The sequence below is a fragment of the Crocodylus siamensis genome, chromosome 1, assembly GCF_052110815.1.
Source record: "Crocodylus siamensis isolate JL-2025a chromosome 1, ASM5211081v1, whole genome shotgun sequence".
In the NCBI taxonomy this organism is placed as follows: domain Eukaryota; kingdom Metazoa; phylum Chordata; order Crocodylia; family Crocodylidae; genus Crocodylus; species Crocodylus siamensis.
In genome coordinates this window covers 290,455,914-290,477,874 of record NC_143395.1, presented here as the reverse complement: position 1 = coordinate 290,477,874, position 21,961 = coordinate 290,455,914, and the positions used below count along the sequence as shown (strand labels likewise).

Sequence of the window (21,961 nt, the reverse complement as noted above, 5' to 3'; positions counted from 1 at the left end):
CCTATAACATGAGTGTAAGAAAACTAATGTTGGCAAAAAGACTTGGGAGCAGGTAGAAAACTCTAAGGCAACTTTTAACTTTTTTTTTTAAAACAGCTACATTTGAACAGTCCTCTTAACCTATGACTTTCTGTCTAAAGCTGCAAAAATGGTAAAACTTTCCAACATGACAAGAAGCATGTGGGGATGGTGTCTGCACAGTACCTTCAGATTTTCAATGTCTTACCTGTTCAAATTTGGCTTTTGGGTTATTTGGGGTTTCCCAGTGAAACGCTATGCCATTGAACTGCTCTCTTAAGACCACTCGGTAGAGTCTCTGTATATCATATAGCATTTCTCTGTTCTTTATCCAGAATGTTAATTTATCTGTAGATGCAAGTGACTTTCATTTCAATGTCTAATTCATCTCTGGGGAAACCTTTCTTTCTGCAGTTTTACTCTGCCTCATAGCTATGGTTTCCTGATTCTTTATTACGAAAAGAAGATGGAATACGTGGCATTTGCTTTCATCTTAACCTGCAATCATATGCAATATTTTTTTAAATGGCAGCTGCCCATAAACAGTTGAATGATAAAAATAACCAAATACAAAAGTTTAGAGCAGGGAGTTCTCCAGGTAAAACACTGGACCATTAAAATACCAAAGTGTTTTGAGTTACGGGTCTACCCTGAGCATAATGTCTTCCAGTTCAGTAAAACCTTTTTCTCCTTTCATGTGAATGGAAAAACTGTGTAGCAAAGCAGAAGGGAAGCAATGTATAATGGTATAATCATGTTGTAATCAATGGCAGGTGTTAAGTCTCCATGTCAGTACAGCCCAGCTAATTCTATAATCCCATTACTTTTGTAAAACATTTATTTTAATGTAAGCTCACCAACATATTAAAACAAGCTCAGAGCACCCAGGAATTATACAATTAAAACAATCACTATAGCTCAGGGAACTCATTCTGAACACAGTAATGAATGCAGAAATTAAAAAAACCACAGGACAAAACCACCCTGGTAATAGAAAGCCAATAGTCTGAGGGGTGTTTGAGAGCTAATAGAGGTTGAATTAAAGGTAAAAGGTAGGCAGGGAGATGAAGAAAACAGACAGAGTTCTTTGGGGAGGCTAGGACAGAGCAGCAACAGCATTTGGAGGCAAATTACCAATCAGTGGGAGTATCCCCATAAGTGTGCACGTCTGGTTTTTGGCACCACAAACCCATCTGCAGCACTGCAAACTGCATGCACCACATGTGCATGCATTCGCTGAACTGCTAATTTGTAGTGTGGCATTTTTTTTTTTTTGACACTGGAAGGTCTCTTGGTAAAAAAAAAAAAAATTGCCAAAAAAAGCAGCATGGCACAGACTGCTGCAGCATGCACCACCTGAAACCAGAGTCTGGCCAGTTGGTGGCCAGGCGTCTCATGTGGGATCCTTACAAGGCCCCCAGAAACCCAGGTAAGCCTTCTAGAGCCAGCTCGGGTGCTGGCACCAGTTTCTCCTACCCTGCATGGGGCAATTTGCTGCATGCCAGAGCGCGTGTAGAGGAGTGTGCCCAGGGACAACTAGCATCTACATGTTCACCTGGGACTGCAGCACATTGAGCCAAGGAAGAACAGCCCTGGGCTGGCAGGAGGTTCAGGGGGTCAGCCTGCCAGTCTGGAAGTTGCTCTGCCCCAGCTCACCTTGCTTAGTGGGGCTGGGTGAGGCATGATGGTGCTATAGTGAGGGGCTAGCCACACCCCTGTGCCCCAGTCAGCCCCAGTCACCATCTACATGTGAGTTTCAGTGCATGTAACTACTTTGCTGTATAATAGTACATGTCCCAGACAGTATTATTCTACAGCAGATTTAATTAATTAACTGCACCCTAATGTGGGTGCACATGTAGATGGTGACACTCTACTGTGGAGCTAGTCAGCTATTGGTATTTGCTATTAAGGTGATGCAATAAACTCCAGAGCAGCTGGAGTTAACTGCTCTGGGGCCCATCATCTACATGTGCACCCAGGACTGCAGCAATTATAACCACAAAAACAGCAGCCCCAGGCTGGCAGGGGGGCCCGGGGGTTCAACCCTGGTCTACGGGTGGTGGCATCAGGCAGTGGAGGGGCAAGCAACAGCCAGAGGTCTGGCCCCTGGCAGACCATAATACCAGCACACATGTGGATGGTAATGGTTTACTGTGGAGCTAGTTAGTCAACTCTGAAGTAAAACACAGGTATAGATCACCCAGTGTTTTCACTAGGCTCGTCGGGGGAGGGGGAAGATGAGGGCGGAGGAGACGATGAACTACCAGGCCCAGCAACAGCCAGCGAGCCCAGACCAATGGTCAAAAGGGAGAAACAGGTAAGCGATGGGGGACGGGGCATTGCTGAGACTAGGGGGTCAGTGGGCACAACCGTTGGAGGCCTCAAATGCCTCTACACGAATGCTCGAAGTATGGGGAAGAAGCAGGAGGAACTCGCCCTCCTCCTAGCTGTCACCAGCCCTGACATAGTAGGGATCACAGAAACGTGGTGGGACTCATCGCATGACTGGGCGGTGAGTGTCAAGGGCTATAGGCTATACAGGAAGGACAGGATAGGAAGGAAAGGTGGAGGAGTAGCACTCTACATCAAGGAGGAATATACTTCCTCGTTAATTAGCAAGGGGGTAGAGGGGGGGCACTCTGAGGTGCTCTGGGTTAGAGTAAAAGGCAGTCCAGGGGAGAGAGACTTAACGGTGGGAGTCTACTATAGACCTCCCAACCAGGGAGAAGAGCTCAACCAGGAATTCTTAGGTCAGCTTACAGAGGCAGTGAGGGCTAAGGATGTGGTCATCATGGGGGACCTGAACTTCCCAGACATCTGCTGGGAGGAGCAGTCAGCCAAGTCTGATCGCTCACGTCGGTTCTTAGCCAGAGTGCAGGACCTCCATCTAACCCAGGAGGTGCACAGTCCCACCAGGGGAGACGCCTTGTTGGACCTGGTGCTGGCCACGGGTGATGACCTGGTGAGGGGGCTGCGGGTGATGGGCCACCTGGGAGACAGTGATCATCGCTTGCTGGAATTCACCATCCAGCATAAGGTGGCAAAGGGCTGCAGCAAGGCAACAGCCCTAGACTTTAGGAGGGCTGACTTCAACAAGCTAAGGAGGATCGTTGGGGAAGCGCTGAGGACCCAGAGGGGAAGGGAATCAGATGTCGAAGGTGAGTGGTTGCTCCTTAAGGAGACGATCCTCCATGCCCAAAGGGAGGTAATCCCAACAAGGGTCAAAGGGAGCAGGAGGGCACATAAACCCCCATGGCTCACTAAGAGCATCCGGGAATGTCTCCTTGCTAAAAGGGAGGCATATACCCAATGGAGAGATGGGGTCATCACCAAGAAGGACTATGTTACAGTCGCCCGAGGATGTAGGGGGGCAGTCAGGAGGGCCAAGGCAGAGTTGGAGATAGGACTAGCTTCCCGGATTAAGGACAATAAGAAGTCCTTCTTCAAATACATAGGGGGTAAAAAGAGGGTCCCGGGTAATGTGGGGCCCCTGCAGGACACGATGGGCAACTTAGTCATCACGCCAGATGACAAAGCTAACATATTTAACGATTTCTTTGCCTCTGTCTTCCTAAGTAGGGACCAGTTCAGCCACCTCCCTGCTGGGCCCCCCTCGGGCCCCGAGAGAGACACGCCTGGGCCAGGGGTTAGCGAGGAGTTAGTTAGGGTACTTCTGGAGAGGCTGGACGTGTTCAAGTCTGCTGGTCCGGACGATCTTCACCCTAGGGTTCTGCAGGAACTGGCCGAGGTCATTGCGGGACCCCTGGCGCGGCTCTATGAGCACTCGTGGTGCTCTGGCGAGGTGCCGGAGGACTGGAAGAGGGCCAATGTGGTCCCTATCTTCAAAAAGGGAAAAAAAGAGGACCCGGGAAATTACAGGCCAGTTAGTCTTACCTCAATCCCGGGTAAGCTCTTTGAAAAAATTATCCTGGCACACATCCAGGAGGGCCTTGCGGGGGAATGCATGCTCAGGGGCAACCAACATGGGTTCATCAGTGGCAGGTCTTGTCAGACCAACCTGGTGGCCTTTTACGATCAGGTCACCAAATCATTAGACGCAGGGGTTGCTGTGGATGTAGTCTTTTTGGACTTCCGGAAGGCTTTCGACACTGTCTCTCACCCTGTCCTCATCAAAAAGCTGGGAGACTGTGGTGTCGATGCCCACACGGTGAAATGGGTGGCCAACTGGTTGGAGGGCCGCACCCAGAGGGTGGTAGTGGATGGGTTCTTCTCGACCTGGAAGGATGTGGGCAGTGGGGTTCCGCAGGGCTCGGTCCTCGGGCCCGCACTGTTCAACATCTTCATCAGTGACTTGGATGACGGGGTAAAAAGCACCCTGTTCAAGTTTGCTGATGACACTAAGATGTGGGGGGATGTGGGTGCACTAGAAGGGTGCAATAGGCTACAAGCTGACCTTGACAGGTTGCAACGGTGGGCGGATGAGAATAGGATGGGGTTTAACACTGATAAGTGCAAGGTGTTGCACATGGGGAGGAAGAACCGGCACCACACTTACAGGTTGGGGAACTCCCCTCTTGCCAGCACGGAGACGGAAAAGGATCTTGGAGTCGTCATTGACTCCACGATGAACATGGGCCGGCAGTGTGGGGAGGCAGTCAAGAAGGCCAACCGTACCCTGTCATGCATCCACAGATGCATCTCGAGCAGGTCCAGGGAGGTGATCCTCCCCCTCTATGCGGCACTGGTCAGGCCGCAGCTGGAGTACTGCGTCCAGTTCTGGGCGCCACACTTCAAGAGGGACGTGGACAATATGGAAAGAGTTCAGAGGAGGGCCACTCGTATGATCAGGGGTCAGCAGGGCAGGCCTTATGAGGAGAGGCTACGGGACCTGAACCTGTTTAGCCTCCACAAGAGAAGGTTAAGGGGGGACCTTGTGGCCTGCTACAAACTGGTCAGGGGGGATCAGCAGGTATTGGGGGAGTCCCTGTTCCCCCGTGCGCTGCCAGGAGTGACCAGGAATAACGGTCACAAACTGGCGGAGGGTAAGTTTAGATTAGATATTAGGAGGCGCTACTTCACAGTCAGGGCGACTAGGGCCTGGAACCAGCTTCCAGGGGAAGTGGTGCAGGCTCCTAGCCTGGGGATTTTTAAAAGGAAGTTAGATGAGCACCTTGCCGGGGTCATCTGACCCCGGTGCTCTTTCCTGCTAAGGCAGGGGGTCGGACTAGATGATCTACCTAGGTCCCTTCCGACTCTAGCTACTATGAAACTATGAAACTATAAATATCTACAAAGCAACTATAGTCCTATATTTCCAGCTAGGTTTTAAGTATAATTCAACCACCAGTGAAATAGAAGAGCTGCTTTTGATTGATTCTTTATATATTACACTGTCTGGTGACGCAGAGAAAGACAACACCCTCTACCCCACCTCTCACCACCAAGAATGCGCATTACCTTCTACAGATAAAAATCAGAAATATTCCAAAGGAAATCACAGAAAGAACACATGCCAAAACTGGTATGTGTAGCAAGGTGTCCATTGTATTATCTGTAAGAAAAAAAAGGGGAAAAAAAAGGAAACGTTAGTTTTAGTAGTGCAGAAAGAATATGGTATTCTGAAAAAGTTTAACTTCAGAGGGTTCATGACATAGTAAAGGACTCTTTTCTATGAATCAATTAAGCACAAATATGGTACCCTTCTTGCATTGCTACAAATACAAAGATTACATTTCTGTGAACTTCAGTGAGAACATGTGTGCCTCAGAACAGGGCTGTCCAATTAGCAGCCCACATGCATCTCTCAGGGAAATAATCTGCAACCCTCAGATTCCCAGTCTGGGTGACACTCTCCCCATTGCTCCCCTGCTGCTGCTGTAGAAATCTCCCGTTCTCCTGCTTCCTCCAGCCTGCCCTCGCCCCTGGGGGCAGAACAGGGCAGAGCAGCATGGCTGGTGGGACTAAGGATCCAAAGCCAAGGGGATTTGGAGAGACTTGAGGACCCCACACAGAGTAGTGCAGTATAGTGGGGAGCCATATGGCACCATATGGCATGAGGCTCAGGAGGTACTCTGCCCACACATGTGGCTGAGGGGCCTGTGACCTCCGGCCACTTAGACATTGGACAGCCCTGTCTCAGAGGATTAGCTGTGGACTTTGAATCAGAAAACCTTGAGTGTATTCCCATCTTAGCCAGTTACTTACAAGTCAGTTCAGCATTCCATGCCTTTTTTCTACACAAAACAGTTTTGTGCAGAAAGTTTCTACACTGAAAATTAGTTTAGCTGAAACTGAAAGTTGTCATGGGCAAAGGTCAGTTCCTATTAAATGAATTCACTTTTCATTTAATTGGAAATCTAAAACTTTTAAGTATTTCAAATACTTTAATACAAAGATTTCTATTTTATTTTGACATATCCTTTCATTTTGTTTTATTTTTAACTTAATTTAAGTTAAAATGCCCATTGGAAATATGTATATATACATACATGTATACATTGGTATAATAGTTATGCATATTTATATAATAAGTATATATATTTATATAATTCTTTTACATATATACTTCTATACATTACTTAAATATAATACACTTACTACATTTGGTCCTCCTTAGAAGCAGAGGCAAAAATCGGATTGAAAAAGAATTTCAAGGAAAACGGACCATAACCTTTCTACAGGCATCAAGAGGAGGATGTGGTAGGAAGAGTATATGACCCTCAATTTACATTGCTATTCTAAGAGCTACTACACTGAACTTCTCTAGGATCAGGGAGAAGGGAAAGTGTTTGGGTATTATTAGAAAACTTGGGTGTACAGTATACACATGTGAAGTGTGATCTACACCTGGTATAAATCAGGAAAGCTTCACTGAATGCATGTGACTTTTGAGAGCTGGCCCACTATATAGGAACTTTTCTGACATACAGGAAACTGGGTGTGATTGTTAAGCCATCATTTTCTCCTAAGCAGCAGCTGTAGAGGAAGTTGGGAAAGCAGGAGCATTTACAAGCACTTAAACTATAATAGCAGAGTTTGTTGAGCTAGAGTCTTGTGATGTGCTGACAGCCCCTAAATAGTTCCACTTCCTTTTACTTGTGATAAAAGATTAGCAGCAGGTGTTACCATGTTTGTAAGTAAATATCCATGCATTCCACTTTTCCTCATTGTAAAAAGAGCTTGTAATGCTGACTGTTTTCCCATACCAATGTTACATAGACAGAGTATTCCTCATCATCATTATATTAGCAAAATAGCAGTGCCTAACCCTGTAGTTTTTGTACCTTCAGACAAATATGAACCTTGAGCTCAAATGGTAAATACTGATTTTTTGTTACAGCCATGCAGCCTTGCTGCATTCAGTTGTGAGATATTTATCTATTCTTATTTATTAAAGGTAATGTTTACACTATTTTGTGTATCAACATATTCACACAGAGAAACATACAAGATCAGGTCCAAATTGTTCTCTCAGATGCTCCCTCTTAGGCATTGTGACACCTAAAATGGGTACAGTCAGGCTTGTAGGATCCCCAGACAGTCAAATAGGGAGAGGTTAGGCATCTCCAAAATGTAATCCAGAAAATGTATCTGTTTAGCAGGATAAGACCTAGACACATAATAGGAAGCAGAAAGTACATGCTGAATCCCTGCCCCTATCCAGGGCTTAGCTACCTAACTAAGGGTTGAACATTAGGCATCTGTATTATCTTAGAATCCAGTGTCCAGAAGGGAGAAGCCTAACTCACATCAACAGCATTGAATTCAAGTTGATTTCACTTGGTGCATGTATACTATCCACCTTTTGAATAATGGCCCAGGTATTAGAGCACTTCCCCAAAAAATGAGATACTCAGATTCTTGGCCTACCTCATCCCCTAGGCAACTGGTAGGTAGAAGGTTTCAGGGGGCACATGCCCCCCCAACATGGCTGTCCCCACCACTGACACCACCAGCAGCTTCTGCATGTGCTCGCCAGCCCTGTCCCTACCGCCACTGTCACCAGCTTCTGTGGGAGCTCACCAGCTCCGTCCCCACTGCCAACAACTCTGGCAACTTCTACAGGTGCTCATCAGCACTGCCCCTGCTGTCGATGCCGCCCCTGGCTTCTGCAGGTACCCCCCCCCCAGACTCAAGAGGCACCAGTCACCCATACCTCATTCTGAGAGGATTTATACTCACATCTTCCAACACCCTAACCAACAGATAAGACAGCTGTCTGGAAAGGGCCGCTTCCACTTCTCATGACAAATTTGACTGGCTGTGAAGCCAAGAGCACAGGAGCCATCATCCAGAACAGTAAGCAAGAAAGATCCTGACTCTGTAGTCCATTGGTGAGCTTACTTCCCAGGTAACAAGACGACCTGGATTTCTGGTCCCTGCTGCCAGGATTATGTCTGGTTTGTAAGCAATGACTGCATAATGTAAAATGCATAAACCATACTGAGAGAAATGACTGGAACATAGGAGTCCCCCATGCCCTGGGGAGTCTCATCATAAAAGGAATGTAAATCTTTGGGCAGGGGCTTTCATTTTGTCCTATATAACACTTAAGTACAAGTAGGTCCCAGTTCCTGACTGGGGATCCTAAGAATTACCAGAATACAAGAAAAGAACGATAATGATGTGGAGAATTTTTCTCTTCTGTATTCCTAACCTGCACCTGCAAACAGTTTGACAGGGCCTGAGACATGGTTCCCCATTCCTGTTTATTACAGCATTGTCTTTTTGCAGCTAAAATTATTCCCCGTTTATATTACAAATTATAACTTACCATCGTCAATGAAAACTGGTTCACTCCAGTCACTCCAAAGCTTGTTTGTTATACAAATCTTTTTCTTTGCTCTGACTTGAACAGAGTATGCTTTCATTGGTTTATGAACTGGATACACGTATTCTTCTTCCCTGGTTTCTGTGGGCTAGCAGGAGTTTTGTTAAATGTTATTTATCATTGCAGTTTAAAGAGCACAAATACAAGTGTCTGCATTTCAATCCTAATTAAAATATGTCTTAAAATTGGGATACACACATTTGAAAACAATGTGTATATATGAAAATTGAGGTTTTGAAACCATTAAACTGTTGACTCTAAGAATGTTGATACCAATCAGTGTTGTACCAAGAATAATAATAACTCTTCTTCTATATTCAATTACACCAAGCATCAAGAATATAGTAAGAACGAAGCAATATGCTTGGGGCTTCTTTTTGTTTGTTTTGCTTTGCTTTGACTTTTTAAATAAAATATGACCACATTTCTTAAGGAACTAATCTACATTTTTAACATGACTATTAATTTCAGATGTTTCAGTTTCTGGTGATTAACATGGCAGCTTAAATGAGTCTGAGAGAAGGTATCCAACACTCAGATAATGCACGTCAAACAGAACATGGAAAATTTAATCTCTTTTAAACATTTGTTACTTTTGACATTTCAGGTCATCTCTAAAAAATGCACAATAATGCTTTACAAGATATAGAAAAGACAAGAGGAGAGATGACTTATTGACAAGGACAAACAATACCGTAAGAAGAGACAAAAGCGTAGAGGCCAAATTCTATTTCCCTTTGCACACCTAGATATCAGCTTTCCAGCAAGTGGCATTTTTGGCACTTAGCATACTTTATGATTCTATTACTGATGTAGTGAGGATGCTTAATTATCTACATGGTTACTGATCATGCGATCTGGGACACACACAGTGGTACACAAAACTATGGAGGGGAATATGTTGACTGTATGCAAGTCACAAAATTCTAACCAACAAAAACTCATGACTAGCACAGTTTAGAGGTAGGAGGAGGACACTCCCATGTTTTAGTTTTAGAACTGAGGGGGTCAGGGCACTTGCCCAGGAAAGATACCAAGGTTCTAGGGTTTACTCACCCAAAGCAGGTTCAGATCCTGCCTCTCTCTGACTTTTAATCACAGCATTCCAACCACTATGGTAATCCTTTTAAACCTGATTCACTAGGCAGTACAGGTGTGTGAAACAGGCTGTATTTAATTTGGATTCAGATTCAGCCTGAGTTGGGGACAGTGATTTGATTTGTTGATTCAGAACACTGTCCCAAATTGATTCGGCCGAATCCAAATCTGAAGATTCAATGCTGATTTGGAGATTTTGCAATTCGGCTGTAGACACAGCTTTAAATTTTTTTTTCTACGTGCCTCAAAGTACCAGGTGTGGCTCATGAACACCGCAATGGTGGGGCAGATGGAGTACCCCACAGGAGCATGGGGCGGGGGAAGACCCGCATGCTTAGTGATGAACCCGGAAGTGGACCAAAAGTACTTCCAGTCCACTTCTGGGTCTGCTGCCAAGCACATGTCGGGGAGCCTCCATATCCACCCAGCTTGGCAATCGGCAACAGGGGGACCCTGGGTGCCCCCCCGACCCAGGATGCACCAGTCACCAAGCCAGGGGAACACCAGGGGGCCACCGTATGCTCCCTGGCAGACCCAGAAGTGGACCGGAAAGTGCTTCTGGTCCACTTCCAGGTCTGCTGTTGAGTGCACTGGGGATCCCCCCCACATCTGCTCCACCATCTTAGCATTCACGAGCCTCCTGGTACCTTGAGGTATGTAGAAAAAGCATTTAAAGCTATGTCTTTATCTGAATCATTGAATCTCTCCAAATCAATTTGGAGGGTTCTGATTCAATTTGGCAAAATTAAAGGGTCTCCTGATTCAATTTGGATTTAGAGATTCAGCCACTGAATTGGGCTGAATCTCCTCTGAATCGAATCAGCGATAGAAGCTTCACACAGCCCTACTAAGTGGCCATGAAAAGGAAAGAGAGAGAGAGATAGAAGAGAACAAATTAAAGTGTGTGTTCCTCAGTTTGACAGGTCCTCTGAAAAGGAACAGGTCATGGGTTCCAACCCAGTGGGACAGAAATGATCCCTCTGCTCTCTATTTCATCCAGTGAATCGAAGATGCAAAGAGCAGCTTCAAAAAGAGTGCTGGATGTAGTGATAAGAGAATGCCTGATGTAAGTCAGAGAGAAAAAATTAAAATTGGCTTTGGTGGACAGACTTAAAACTCAGGTTTCCTACAGCCTGGGGAAATGTCCCTAACCATTCAGCTATTAGGACTATACCACAGAAGGGCTCCTCCTGTTTTTTGTGGACTTATGCTCAAGTACACATATATGGCTGCATAACTGTCTGGCCAGCTCATAGCTTACATTGAGCATGATCAGGAACCATGCAGATGCCACACTTACAAGTGAAAAAACTGGAAACAGTATGAAGTGCCAAAAATAAAGCTTACCTGGCTGAAAAACTGCCACTTGGGCATGTAGAGTGAAATAGAGTTCTGCCTTAAATGTATGCATCTCAAAGACAGAGAGCTGTTCAGGTTGGCAGTGGTAAGCTGTCAATCATGATACGTGGAGCTTTTTCAGTGCAACCAAGGCTGTGTATGAACCAAGCTCTTGCAAACTAACCCTGCTTAGCTCTGAAAAAAAGTAGTACACTCCTCAAAGATGAATCCAACTAAAACTTCTGGAAGAAGTACTACCAAAAGTTCCTGAACTCAGAATTGATAGTGACTGATGAAACCATCAAATCCATCCCACAGCATCCAGTAAAAGAAGTACTTTCCAGTCCATCTACCTCTGAGGAAGTCCACCAGGTGATAAGACAGTAGGAACAAAAAAACATCTGGCCCTCATCATAGAATCATCAAATCATAGAATCAATGAGTCGGAAGGGCCCTAGACAGATCATCGAGTCCGACCCCCTGCCATGGGCAGGAAGGAGCGCTGGGGGTGGCAGGGGTCATAAGACCCCAGCCAGGTGCCTATCCAGTCTCCTCTTGAAGATTTCCAGGGAAGGTGAGAGCACCACCCCTCTGGGGAGCCTATTCCAGACTCTGGCCACCCTTACAGTGAAGTAGTTCTTCCTAATATCTAACCTAAACCTATCCTCCCTCAGCTTGCGACCATTGTTCCTGGTGACTCCAAAGGAGGCCCTGGTGAACAGGCTGTCCCCGAGTCCCTGCTGGTGGCCCCTGATAAGGTTGTAGGCAGCCACAAGATCCCCCCTCAGTCTCCTCTCGCAGAGACTGAAGAGATTCAGGTCCCTCAGCCTCTCCTTGTAGGGCTGCCCACGGAGTCCCTCAACCATACGAATGGCCCTCCTCTGGATCCTCTCCAGGTTCTCCACGTCCTTCTTGAAGTGTGGCAGACTCCCAAGACTGCACATACCTGTGAAGATGACCCCTGGGGCTGATAGCTGCCATCCAGCAACTACCAAGGGAAACTCCCATGAAGTCAAAGACCCCTGGACTGGGTAAGCCTGAAAATTGGGGAGTCACCAAAGTCTGCCAGAGAGGATAAAAGGCAGCGAAGAATGACCCCCAATGGCACCATCTTTGACCTGACCAGCACCCTGTCTGCCCAGACAGAAGAACCAGCCAGCGACCCCCTTCTGAAGCAACATTACACTGAAAGAAACCTCGACTGGCCATCAACAGCAGACTCCAGTGCTTAGGGACAGCATAGGTGTATTTTGACATTGGTGCTTAGTGTTCATAGCTAGCTACTGTGAGTGTGTGTGTGTGCAGGAATTTGTGTGTGTCTGAGGGGATCCGCCCCAAGGTTTATGATGTGACTTTTGCATCTGTTTAATAAGCTAGAATTTTATGATGATCCTGTGAGTTGGTCCTTTGTAGCCAACATTATCTGGTGGAGAACACAGGCAAAATTCTAAGATTATTGATGGATTGTGGTGACTGGTAATTGTGTCCCTCCAGATAGAACCCGCATCCACAGAGGAGTGGGCATTTGGTTATAGTCACCCAACGGGATGGGCTTTGGTTATCTGCCCAATCTGCTGGACAGGGGAGGGCAGGACTCAGGATTTGGAAACAGATAGAACCCACATCCAGCCTGAGGGACAGGGGAGGACCACGTCCATGAGGGAGTGGGAATTGGTGAGGGAATTCCTGTGAAGGGTTAGGAGTGTGAGGGCTCAAGGAAACTGACTCTCAGGAGTTGTTTGTTTTGTTTCATTTTGTTTTCATTGTTTGGAAATAGTGGGGAGCGTGAGGGCTCAGAATTGTTTGTTTTGTTTTGTTGTTTGGGGTTAAGGCTTCAAGTATGTTTAGGAAAATGTTCCTGTTTAGGAAAAGGGCCCCTAACATAGGAGACCAAGAGCCCTGGTGGGTATGGAGGGAGGAACTTTCCCCCCTACATAAGGAGATTCTGAGGGTTGGACCCAGCCCATGCAGGGAGGATGTGTGTGCTCCAGGCTTCTCCAAAGGGGACATGGAGGACCAATGTGAAAAATTCTGCCTTTGTGAGGGACCCTCGGCTCAAAGGCAACATAGTGCCTTCGTCTGGCTACTGTGGCATGGTGTAAAAACAGAAGTTGAGGAAAAAGCTCAGTGAGCCTCTGAAATTGAGGAAAAGGAGGAGCAAATCCAAATTCTAAAAGATTAATGTATCCAGTTGGAAACCAGTAATCAGACTCTAAAGGGGTTGTCTAGGAATTTGGAAAGAGAGAATGAGCAATTGATAAAGATAAATCAAGACAATGCCTGGCAATTGCAAATTAGTGGACCAAGAAAAGTTTAGCTGAGAAGCCTTGCAAAACTTGGTAAAAACGATGAGCAAAAACCAAGCTGCGAAGGGAGCCAAAGCAAACCACAGCCCCATTCTAAATACCATTAGCTGCTTGAAAAAGAAAATCCAGAAGCACAGCCTGCAAGTAGCAGCTGTTATCCAGGGAGACCAAACTTGGGATCTAGACATCCCCTTCAATCCAAGAGAGATTTGGGGTATGGAGATGTTGTAAGACCCAGAGGACATAAGAGATTCTCCTCTAACGACCCTAAGTCCAAAAAGGAGAGCACTCTGGTTCCTGAGGTGAACGCAATCATGCGGAACTCAGTTACTTGGGATGCACAGGGCAACCCTAGGGAGACCACACAAGTGATGTTTCCCCTTAGTGGAGCTGATCTAGCCACCTTGGGCAAGACCCTGGGACCTGCTAACATCAGGAATTTGGGACAGTGGTTGCAGAAATTCTTGAATGTAGTGGAGTGTGAAACCCTGAGTACCTGTGAATGGCACCACCTATTAAGGGCTTGTGCCACTCCAGAGGTTCAGACAGCAATGAGCCCTGAGAGTGGCTTTGGGGTAGACACTATTCCCTGGAGTATAATGGATTTGGGAATTAATCTAGGGAGAAAAATGTTTAAAGGACAGCATGGGGTAAGTCGCCAGACCCCTGGGGATCCTGTGAGGGACTATGTAATCTGGTGTGTTACGTTGGGGCTGCTTTCAGAGTCGGTGCTTCCCCTCGGACACCTGATATATCAGATATAGATTATCCCCCAGGGTTTTGGAAGGAGGTGCAGGAGGGCATACACCAATCTATAATTGAGCTAATGGGGCCACTTTGAGAAGCCCAGAATTATGCTGTGGAGGAAATCCTAACCTGGGCTCAGGATGCAGAGTGATTAGTTGGACAGGGGGGAGGGTTGCGATTGCAGCCACCCAGTTCAAAGAAAAGCCCAATGACACACCAAGTTATATGGTTACTTACTCCAATGAGAGCGCATACCCCAAATCTGACAGGAGGGGCAGGGGTCCAAATCAACGCCCCAGGCAAAGTCAGTTAACTCAAGAGTAACCAGGGAAAGAAAGGGGGACAATGAAATTTGGGCAGCAGTGTGAAAATTTTTAATGCAGCATGGAGAACCCAAAGAAAAGTGGAGTGGGAAGCCTCTAGCTTATCAGGATGGCAGAGTTGAGCATAGCAGAAGCAACACCTTCCCAGTCCAATAGAATAGCAGCCTCAGCACTGGTCCCTGAAGAGCACTGACAGGGCCCCCATAGCAGGACTCATGAGCAAAGCCCAGGCTCATGGGTAAAGTTGGGGACCCTTGATTGGGATCCAGAAGGGTGACCCAGAGTACCCGTTATGGTGGGAACCCAAGGGCATACCAGTGCACTCCTGGATACTGGAGCTGTGCTAAATGTATTTAGAAGAAAATGGGACTTGAAGCAGTTTAAAACCGATCAAATCATATTCCGGTCCTTCACGGAGCAGGAAACAGGTGGGATTGCGTGTAGGGGTGGGGGGTAACTGCATGTATCCAGTTCTCGGAGGGACCCCAAGGCATCAATATAGATGGAGTTCAACAAGGGGGCTCCACTGAACAGTTGATTCTTGGAGCCCCCTTGTTCAACTGGGAGGGCTGGATTCTGGATCTGGCCAACAGGGTTGTGTGACGAGCACAGACAGCTGATCCCTGGGAGCCCTGTGAAACTAACCCATATTGGAGGTGGGAATGGTGCAGGGGGTTGTAGCCATCAGCCTTGACTTGGGGGATGAGTGGGTGCAGCAGTTTCCTAAAGTATGGGCTAAAAGTAAAAGTGACTGCAGCTGGATCAACGTCTGTGTTAAAATCATAGGAGATCCAGTGCCTCCTCAAAAACAGTATAGCTTTCCTAAGCAAGCAGAGGAAACCATACAGCTAATTATTGAAGATCTACTGCAGCAGGGAGTGCTAACAGAAAACAATTTGGAATGTAATCCCCCAATATAGCCTGTCCTAAAGGCAGACACGGTATCATGGATACTAACCATTGACTATCAAGCCATTAACAAGGGGACTTGCCTCATGGCTCCTATAGCAGCTAATATGTCTGCCATGCTTAGCAGGATACAAGAGAGTCCCTGATGGTTTTCAGTGATAGATCTGGCCAACTGTTTTTTTTGCAATTTTCCTACACCTTGAGTCATGGAACTAATTCGCTTTCACTTTTAAAGGGAAACAACACACCTTTACCCGAGTCCCACAGGGGTTTCACAACATCCCAGCCATAACCCACCACTACATTGTATCCATGCTCCAGAGTTTAGCTGAACCTGATCAGGAAAGGGTGATCTCTTACATAGATGACATATTGGTATAGGGAGATCAGAAGCAGGAGGTAAAGGAATGCACGGAGAGGTGCTGGCTCATAGCTGGAAAACTGGGTTCAGGGCCAGCAGAACAAAGGCTCGGTTAATCATGCAAGAAGTAACCTACTTGGGTGTAAGACTGGGGCTGGAAGGGAAAAAGATTGATTCCCAGAAGGTCACTGCTTTATTAAACATGCCGGTTCCCAAGGACCCTCACTCCCTGCGAGTGTTACTTGGAGGTTTTAACTTTCTCTACTCCCACATATACCAATTTGCAGAAATTACTCAGCCCCTGTGGAGGCTGCTAAAGACTGACATCTTAGAAGCCAAGATGAACCAATTAGCAGATGCTGCAGCAAAGAAAGGAGAATGGGAGAATATCTCAGCAAGCCACCAAAACTGGATAATTCAGGAGGACTATGTTGTTCATCAGGGAACTGGGGAGATTAGATGGGTACCACCCCTGGATTGCAGAGAGAAAATTATTAGTGCCTCTCATAGTCTCAGACATGAAGCACCTGAAGCCACTACAGCCAGGGTGCAAGAGATTGCTTACTGGTCAGGGATGTGTAAAGATGTCAAGGAGTGGGTGCAGAACTGCTTACACTGTGCAGGGGAGGGAGCAAAACCAAAGGACATGGGGCTACTTCTCCACCAGAAGATAGTGGGTCTGTGGCAATGAATCCAAATGGATTACATTGATAAGCTTCCCCGCACAGCCAGGGGAAACCAGTATCTCCTGGTGATCACAGATTCCTTCAGTGGATGGGGCAAGGCATTCCCCATGTGAACCTACACTGCTGAAGCCACAGCAAAAAACCTGTGGACAGAAGCAATATGCAGATTTGGGGCTCCTAAAATTATTGACTCAAATCAAGGTTGCCATTTCACCGGAGCTGTTCATAGATCCATAGATGTTAGGGTCAAAAGGGACCTCAATAGATCCTCCAGTCTTTCCTGTCTATGCAGGGGGTCAGAGTGCTGGGTTCAGATGACCCCAGCCAGATGCCCATCCAACCTCCTCTTGAAGACCTCCAGGGTAGGGGAAGAGCACCACCTCCCTTGAGAGCCCATTCCAGACCTTGGATACTCTAACTGTGAAGAAGTTCCTCCTAATGTCCAGTCTAAATCTGCTCTCTGCTAGCTTATGGCCATTGTTTCTTGTGACCCCCAGGGGTGCCTTGGTGAGTAGAGCCTCACCAATTCCCTTCTGCATCCCCATGATGAATTTATAGGCAGTCACAAGGTCGCCTCTCAACCTTGTCTTGCTGCCCTAGCCTCTCCTTGTAGGGCTTGGCCTGCAAGCTCTTAACCATACGAGTGGCCCTTCTCTGGACCTTCTCCAGGTTATCCACATCCCTCTTGAAGTGTGGCACCCAAAACCGCACGCAGTATTCCAACTGCGGTCTGACCAGCACCTGACAGAGGGAAGCATCACCTCCTTGGTTCTGTCTGTCATGCATCTGCTGATGAATGATAAAGTGCAGTTAGCTTTTCTGATGACTTTGTCACACTGATGACTTGTGTTCATCTTGGAGTCCACTAGGACTCCAAGATCCCTTTCCACTTCTGTGCTACTGAACAAGTCATTTCCTAGGCAGTAGGTGTGCTGGACGTTTTTCCTCCCTAGGTGCAGCACTTTGCATTTTCTCCTTGTTGAATTGCATTCTATAGTTTTCTGCCCATTTGTCCAACCTGTCCAGGTCTGCCTATAGTTGTTCCCTGCCCTCCGGTGTGTCCACTTCTCTCTACAGTTTTGTATCATCCACAAACTTGGATGGAGTACACTTCACTCCCTCATCCAAGTCACTGATGAAGACATTGAAGAGTACTGGTCCAAGGACCGAGCCCTGCCGGACTCCACTACCCACTCCCTTCCAGGTCAACACCGACCCATCCACTACCACTCTCTGGGTATGACCCTCTAGCCAATTTGCCACCCACTGGACTGTGTAATCATACAAGTCACAGCCCCTTAACTTGTTCACCAGTATGGGGTAGGATACCGTATTGCAGGCCTTCCTGAAGTCTAAGTAAACGATATCAACCCCTACTCCTGTGTCAAGGTGTTTTGTAACCTGGTCATAAAGAGACTAGATTAGTCAGGCACGATCTACCTGCTACGAACCTGTGCTGTTTTCCCCTCAGCATAATTTTTCCTGCTGGGCTTTCACATATGTGAGACTTAATAATCTTTTCAAAGACTTTGCCAAGGATGGAGGTGAGACTGACTGGCCTATAGTTGCCTGGATCCTCCTTCCTCCACTTCTTGAAAATAGGGACCACATTGGCCCTTTTCCAGTCCTCTGGGACCTGTCCCATGCATCACAAGTGCTCAAATATTCTTGCCAGTGGCTGTGCCCTCAGTACCCTTGGATGGAGCTCATCTGGACCTACCGACTTAAACACATCCAGGCCTTCCAAGTGACTCTGCAACATCTAAGAGTCAATGCTTGGTAGTCTGGCACCCAGATGTTGCTTCTCTACAATCCCATTGTGAGACTTGTCTTGCCCCTTGTTTAGGAAGACTGAAGCAAAGAACTCATTGAGGAGTTCAGGCTTGTCCTCCCTGTCTGTCACCAATTGCTTTTGTCCATTAAGTAGTGGTCCTATTCCACCCTGGGCCTTCCTTTTGCTCCCTATGTATCTGAAAAATGATTTTTTGTTATCCTTAACTTGGGATGCCATCCTCAGCTCCATGGTAGCTTTGGCCTTTCTAACTGCCTCCCTACAACTGCGAGCTGAGGAGGTATACTCCTCTTTAGTAATCTCTCCCTGTTTCCACAGCATATATGCTCCCCTTTTTGCCCTTAGGCTGCTCTGGATTTCTCTGGTCACCCAAGGAAGCCTCTTGGCTCCTTTTCCCCCGCATCGGAATCGTCTTCCTCTGTACCCAAAGGATCGTTTCCTTAAGGCACAGCCACCCTTCCTGGGCTCCCATCTAACCAAATCTCTTACTCTGCAGTGCATCATTGACTAAATGCCTGAGTTTGCTGAAGTCAACCTTTCTAAAGTCTAACACTCACCCTGCTAGTTACCTTACCCACTCCACACCAATTCTGTTATTTGGTGGTCACTGTCCCCCAGGTGACCATTGATCTGCAGGTCCCCTACCATGTTATCCCCTGTTGCCAATATCAGGTCCAGTAAAGCATTCCCCGTAGTGGGACCATGTACCTCCTGCATCAGGTGGAGGTCCTGTACACAGGATAGGAGCCTGTGTGAATGGTGGGAATTTGCTATTGTCAAACAGCTGCTGCAAGCCTAAAGCATCAGGCAGCAGTGGCACATTCCCCACCACCCTCAAGCATCTGGGCAGGTAAAGCAGATAAATAGGACAATTAAGGAGTCATTAAGGAAGGTGGTAAATCAAACAGGTAGAGACTGGGATCTTAAACTTCCTTTGATCTTAGCTGCTGTCCGGAGCCGGAACCACTTTGGAACCAGCCTCCAGCCCTACCAGATTCTATTTAGCAAATGGATGGCTCTAATACCCACTGGGCTTATCCCATACCCAGAGAGCCTGGACAATCCACAGCCCACAGAAACTACTGAATGAGTACAAGCTCCCATATCATTTGAGGCAGCAGGAGCTGTAGATTAATGAGGTTATTCAGCAAGCTCAGCTGCAGATGGATAAGCAGCTCAAACAGCTTCCAACGCTATGGGAAATTGGACAGTCAGTCATATACCTTAGACTCACTCCAAAGGCACATGTCCTAGAGTCCAAATGGGTCAGACTCTTCACTATCATTAATCAATTGAGCCCAACTGTGGTCCAAATTGATAAAGGGGAATCTGAGAAATGGGTACATGTGTCACAATTGAAACTGTTCGAAGAGGCAAAATAAACCTAACCCTGAATCTAGCCTTGTCCTAAGAGGATATTTCCCTTCATCATGAGAAGAGTGGTTCAAGGAGTAAAGGAATAAAACAGACTGACCTTTGAGGAATTGGGTGAACAATCTCTTCACCCTGTAGGCCACCCATCTTGGCTAGCAGGAAAGAATGACTCTGTGCTGTCGGAAAATACGCATCAGATGAGCTGATCAGTGCTCACCCTGATGAGCACTGATAATGGTCACAAGCTGGCAGAGGGTAGATTTAAGCTAGATATCAGGAGGCGCTACTTCACAGTCAGGGCAGCTAGGATCTGGAACCAACTTCCAAGAGGAGTGGCCCTGGCTCCTACCCTGGGGGTCTTTAAGAGGAGGCTAGAGGTACACCTTGCTGGGGTCGTTTGACCCCAGTACTCTTTCCTGCCATGGCAGAGGGTCAGATTAGATGATCTACTCATGTCCCTTCCGACCCTAGAAACTATGAAACTAGGAAACCAACTAATATGATTTGGGTTTGATCCAAATTTATGGTCCACCAATCTTATAATCACGGGGGTGGTTAGTGGTAAAATAAATCAAGTATTCCCAATCATAACATTGGGGAGCCTGATCAATGACACTTTTATGAACCCACAGACAGGCAAACATTGGGCTCTAAAACAACCTAATGGCCAATTTAAAGCCATCACGGTCAAGAACTGTGAGAATGTTGGCTCCAGTTTCCTTGTGAAGAACTTGTGTTACAGTCCCAAACCCTTTGCTTTGACCCTGATTTTTCAATTTGTCCCTAGGTAATGTTCAAAGATCCCAGTGCTCAATCCCTACTTGTCAGCATTGGTTTTGGATGTGTTTGTCTCCATACCCTTTGTCAATCTATTACAGTGAATTAATTTTATAATATTACTGGCCTGCAACACAACATCTGTCTATGTAATGTCAAATCCATCACTGGGTGTGACATTCAGTACATAAAGAGGACCATGCTACATCAGTCAATCACCCCATAGTACAGTCTCTCAATCTAAACTTACCCAGTTCACCTCACTATATCCCCACCCCCCTAGCCCTCAGACATGCTACCACACCCCCAGAACTCTAAAAAGCCCTATAAGCATTATAGACCCAAACCAACAAAACCTATACTATCATCCAAACTAATAACCACCAAGTCATCCAGGTACTCACCAAAAATCAAAGAAGTTTGCCCAGTACACCCTAATGATAATTTTAACATTCCTAACTGTAGTCCTGTACAGTAAACTCACTGCCACCCTACGTACTGTACATGATAAAATCGATGAGGCTAAAGCATTAGGCCGAATATTATAGTGACATCAACCTGACAGCCGATGTCAAGGTGGGGAATAATGTAGCAAACCTTTTTTTTTGCCTGCCCCCCCACTCCAATGTGGAGCCTCTCCATATAGCAAAAAGCCCCTTTTGCAGTATTTGCCCCCTTTGGGGGATGCGTTCTCTTTTCTACCTTTTCTTCTTTCCTCCCTCTTCTTCTTTTATTATATTATATATGGTGTACTTGTAATAAAAATATAGTATGTAGATACTGTTATGGGTAAAAATAGTATTATGCATCAGTATGTTGTCTCTCCCTCCTCCCCCCCATTGTATTTGGTTTATTTGTTGTATGTGCCATGGCATTTCACCCTTTTATGTTTTATATTCTATGCTTTTTAAACCTTATAACAAATGTTCTTTAAGTTGAAAAGTAAGTTGTACCATGTAACAATGTTAGCAAGTGCAGAAATCAAACCGCAGCTTCTCTGCATGGAGTGGGTCCCTGAATGAATTTTGATTGACTGCATAACACAGTAGCTAGACAGGATAGCAAGCTAATGAGCAACAATTAACACCTATGAAACCACAGACTAAGGAGAGGAAAGGATCAATATAGAGTCAGGAACTCCCTGAAACGTCACTGTTAAAGGTACAGAAGCCCCAGTTTGAAATAATCAATGCCGAAGACTGAATCTTGGGACTGAATAACCCCTGATCAACTGCCCCCAGAACCCTATTCATCACAGCAGTGCATTAATCAAGTTTCATCAACAGACTCCCAAGACTACACGTACCTGTAGGGCTGACAGCTGCCATCCAGCAACCACCAAGGGGGACGTCCCATGAGGTCAATGACCTCTGGATTGGGTAAGCCTGAAAACTGGCGAGTCACCAAAGTCTGCCAAAGAGGGATAAAAGGCACCCTC

At 46.4% G+C, this 21,961-nt stretch overlaps 1 protein-coding gene and 1 pseudogene across 1 annotated transcript in view; one reads left to right on the top strand and one right to left on the bottom strand.

Annotated features, from left to right (window-relative positions):
• LOC149874601 (interleukin-5 receptor subunit alpha-like) overlaps positions 1-21,961 on the bottom strand; it is a 71,651-nt gene that overhangs the window by 8,446 nt on the left and 41,244 nt on the right. Inside the window, exons 9-10 of the mRNA XM_090064446.1 lie at positions 8,756-8,900; positions 5,440-5,533 (exon numbers count right to left, since the gene is read on the bottom strand). Of these exons, the coding sequence (XP_089920572.1) occupies positions 5,440-5,533; positions 8,756-8,900 (239 nt within the window). The remainder of the gene's footprint in view (positions 1-5,439; positions 5,534-8,755; positions 8,901-21,961) is intronic.
• On the top strand, positions 12,905-14,746 carry LOC149874602 (uncharacterized; annotated as a pseudogene).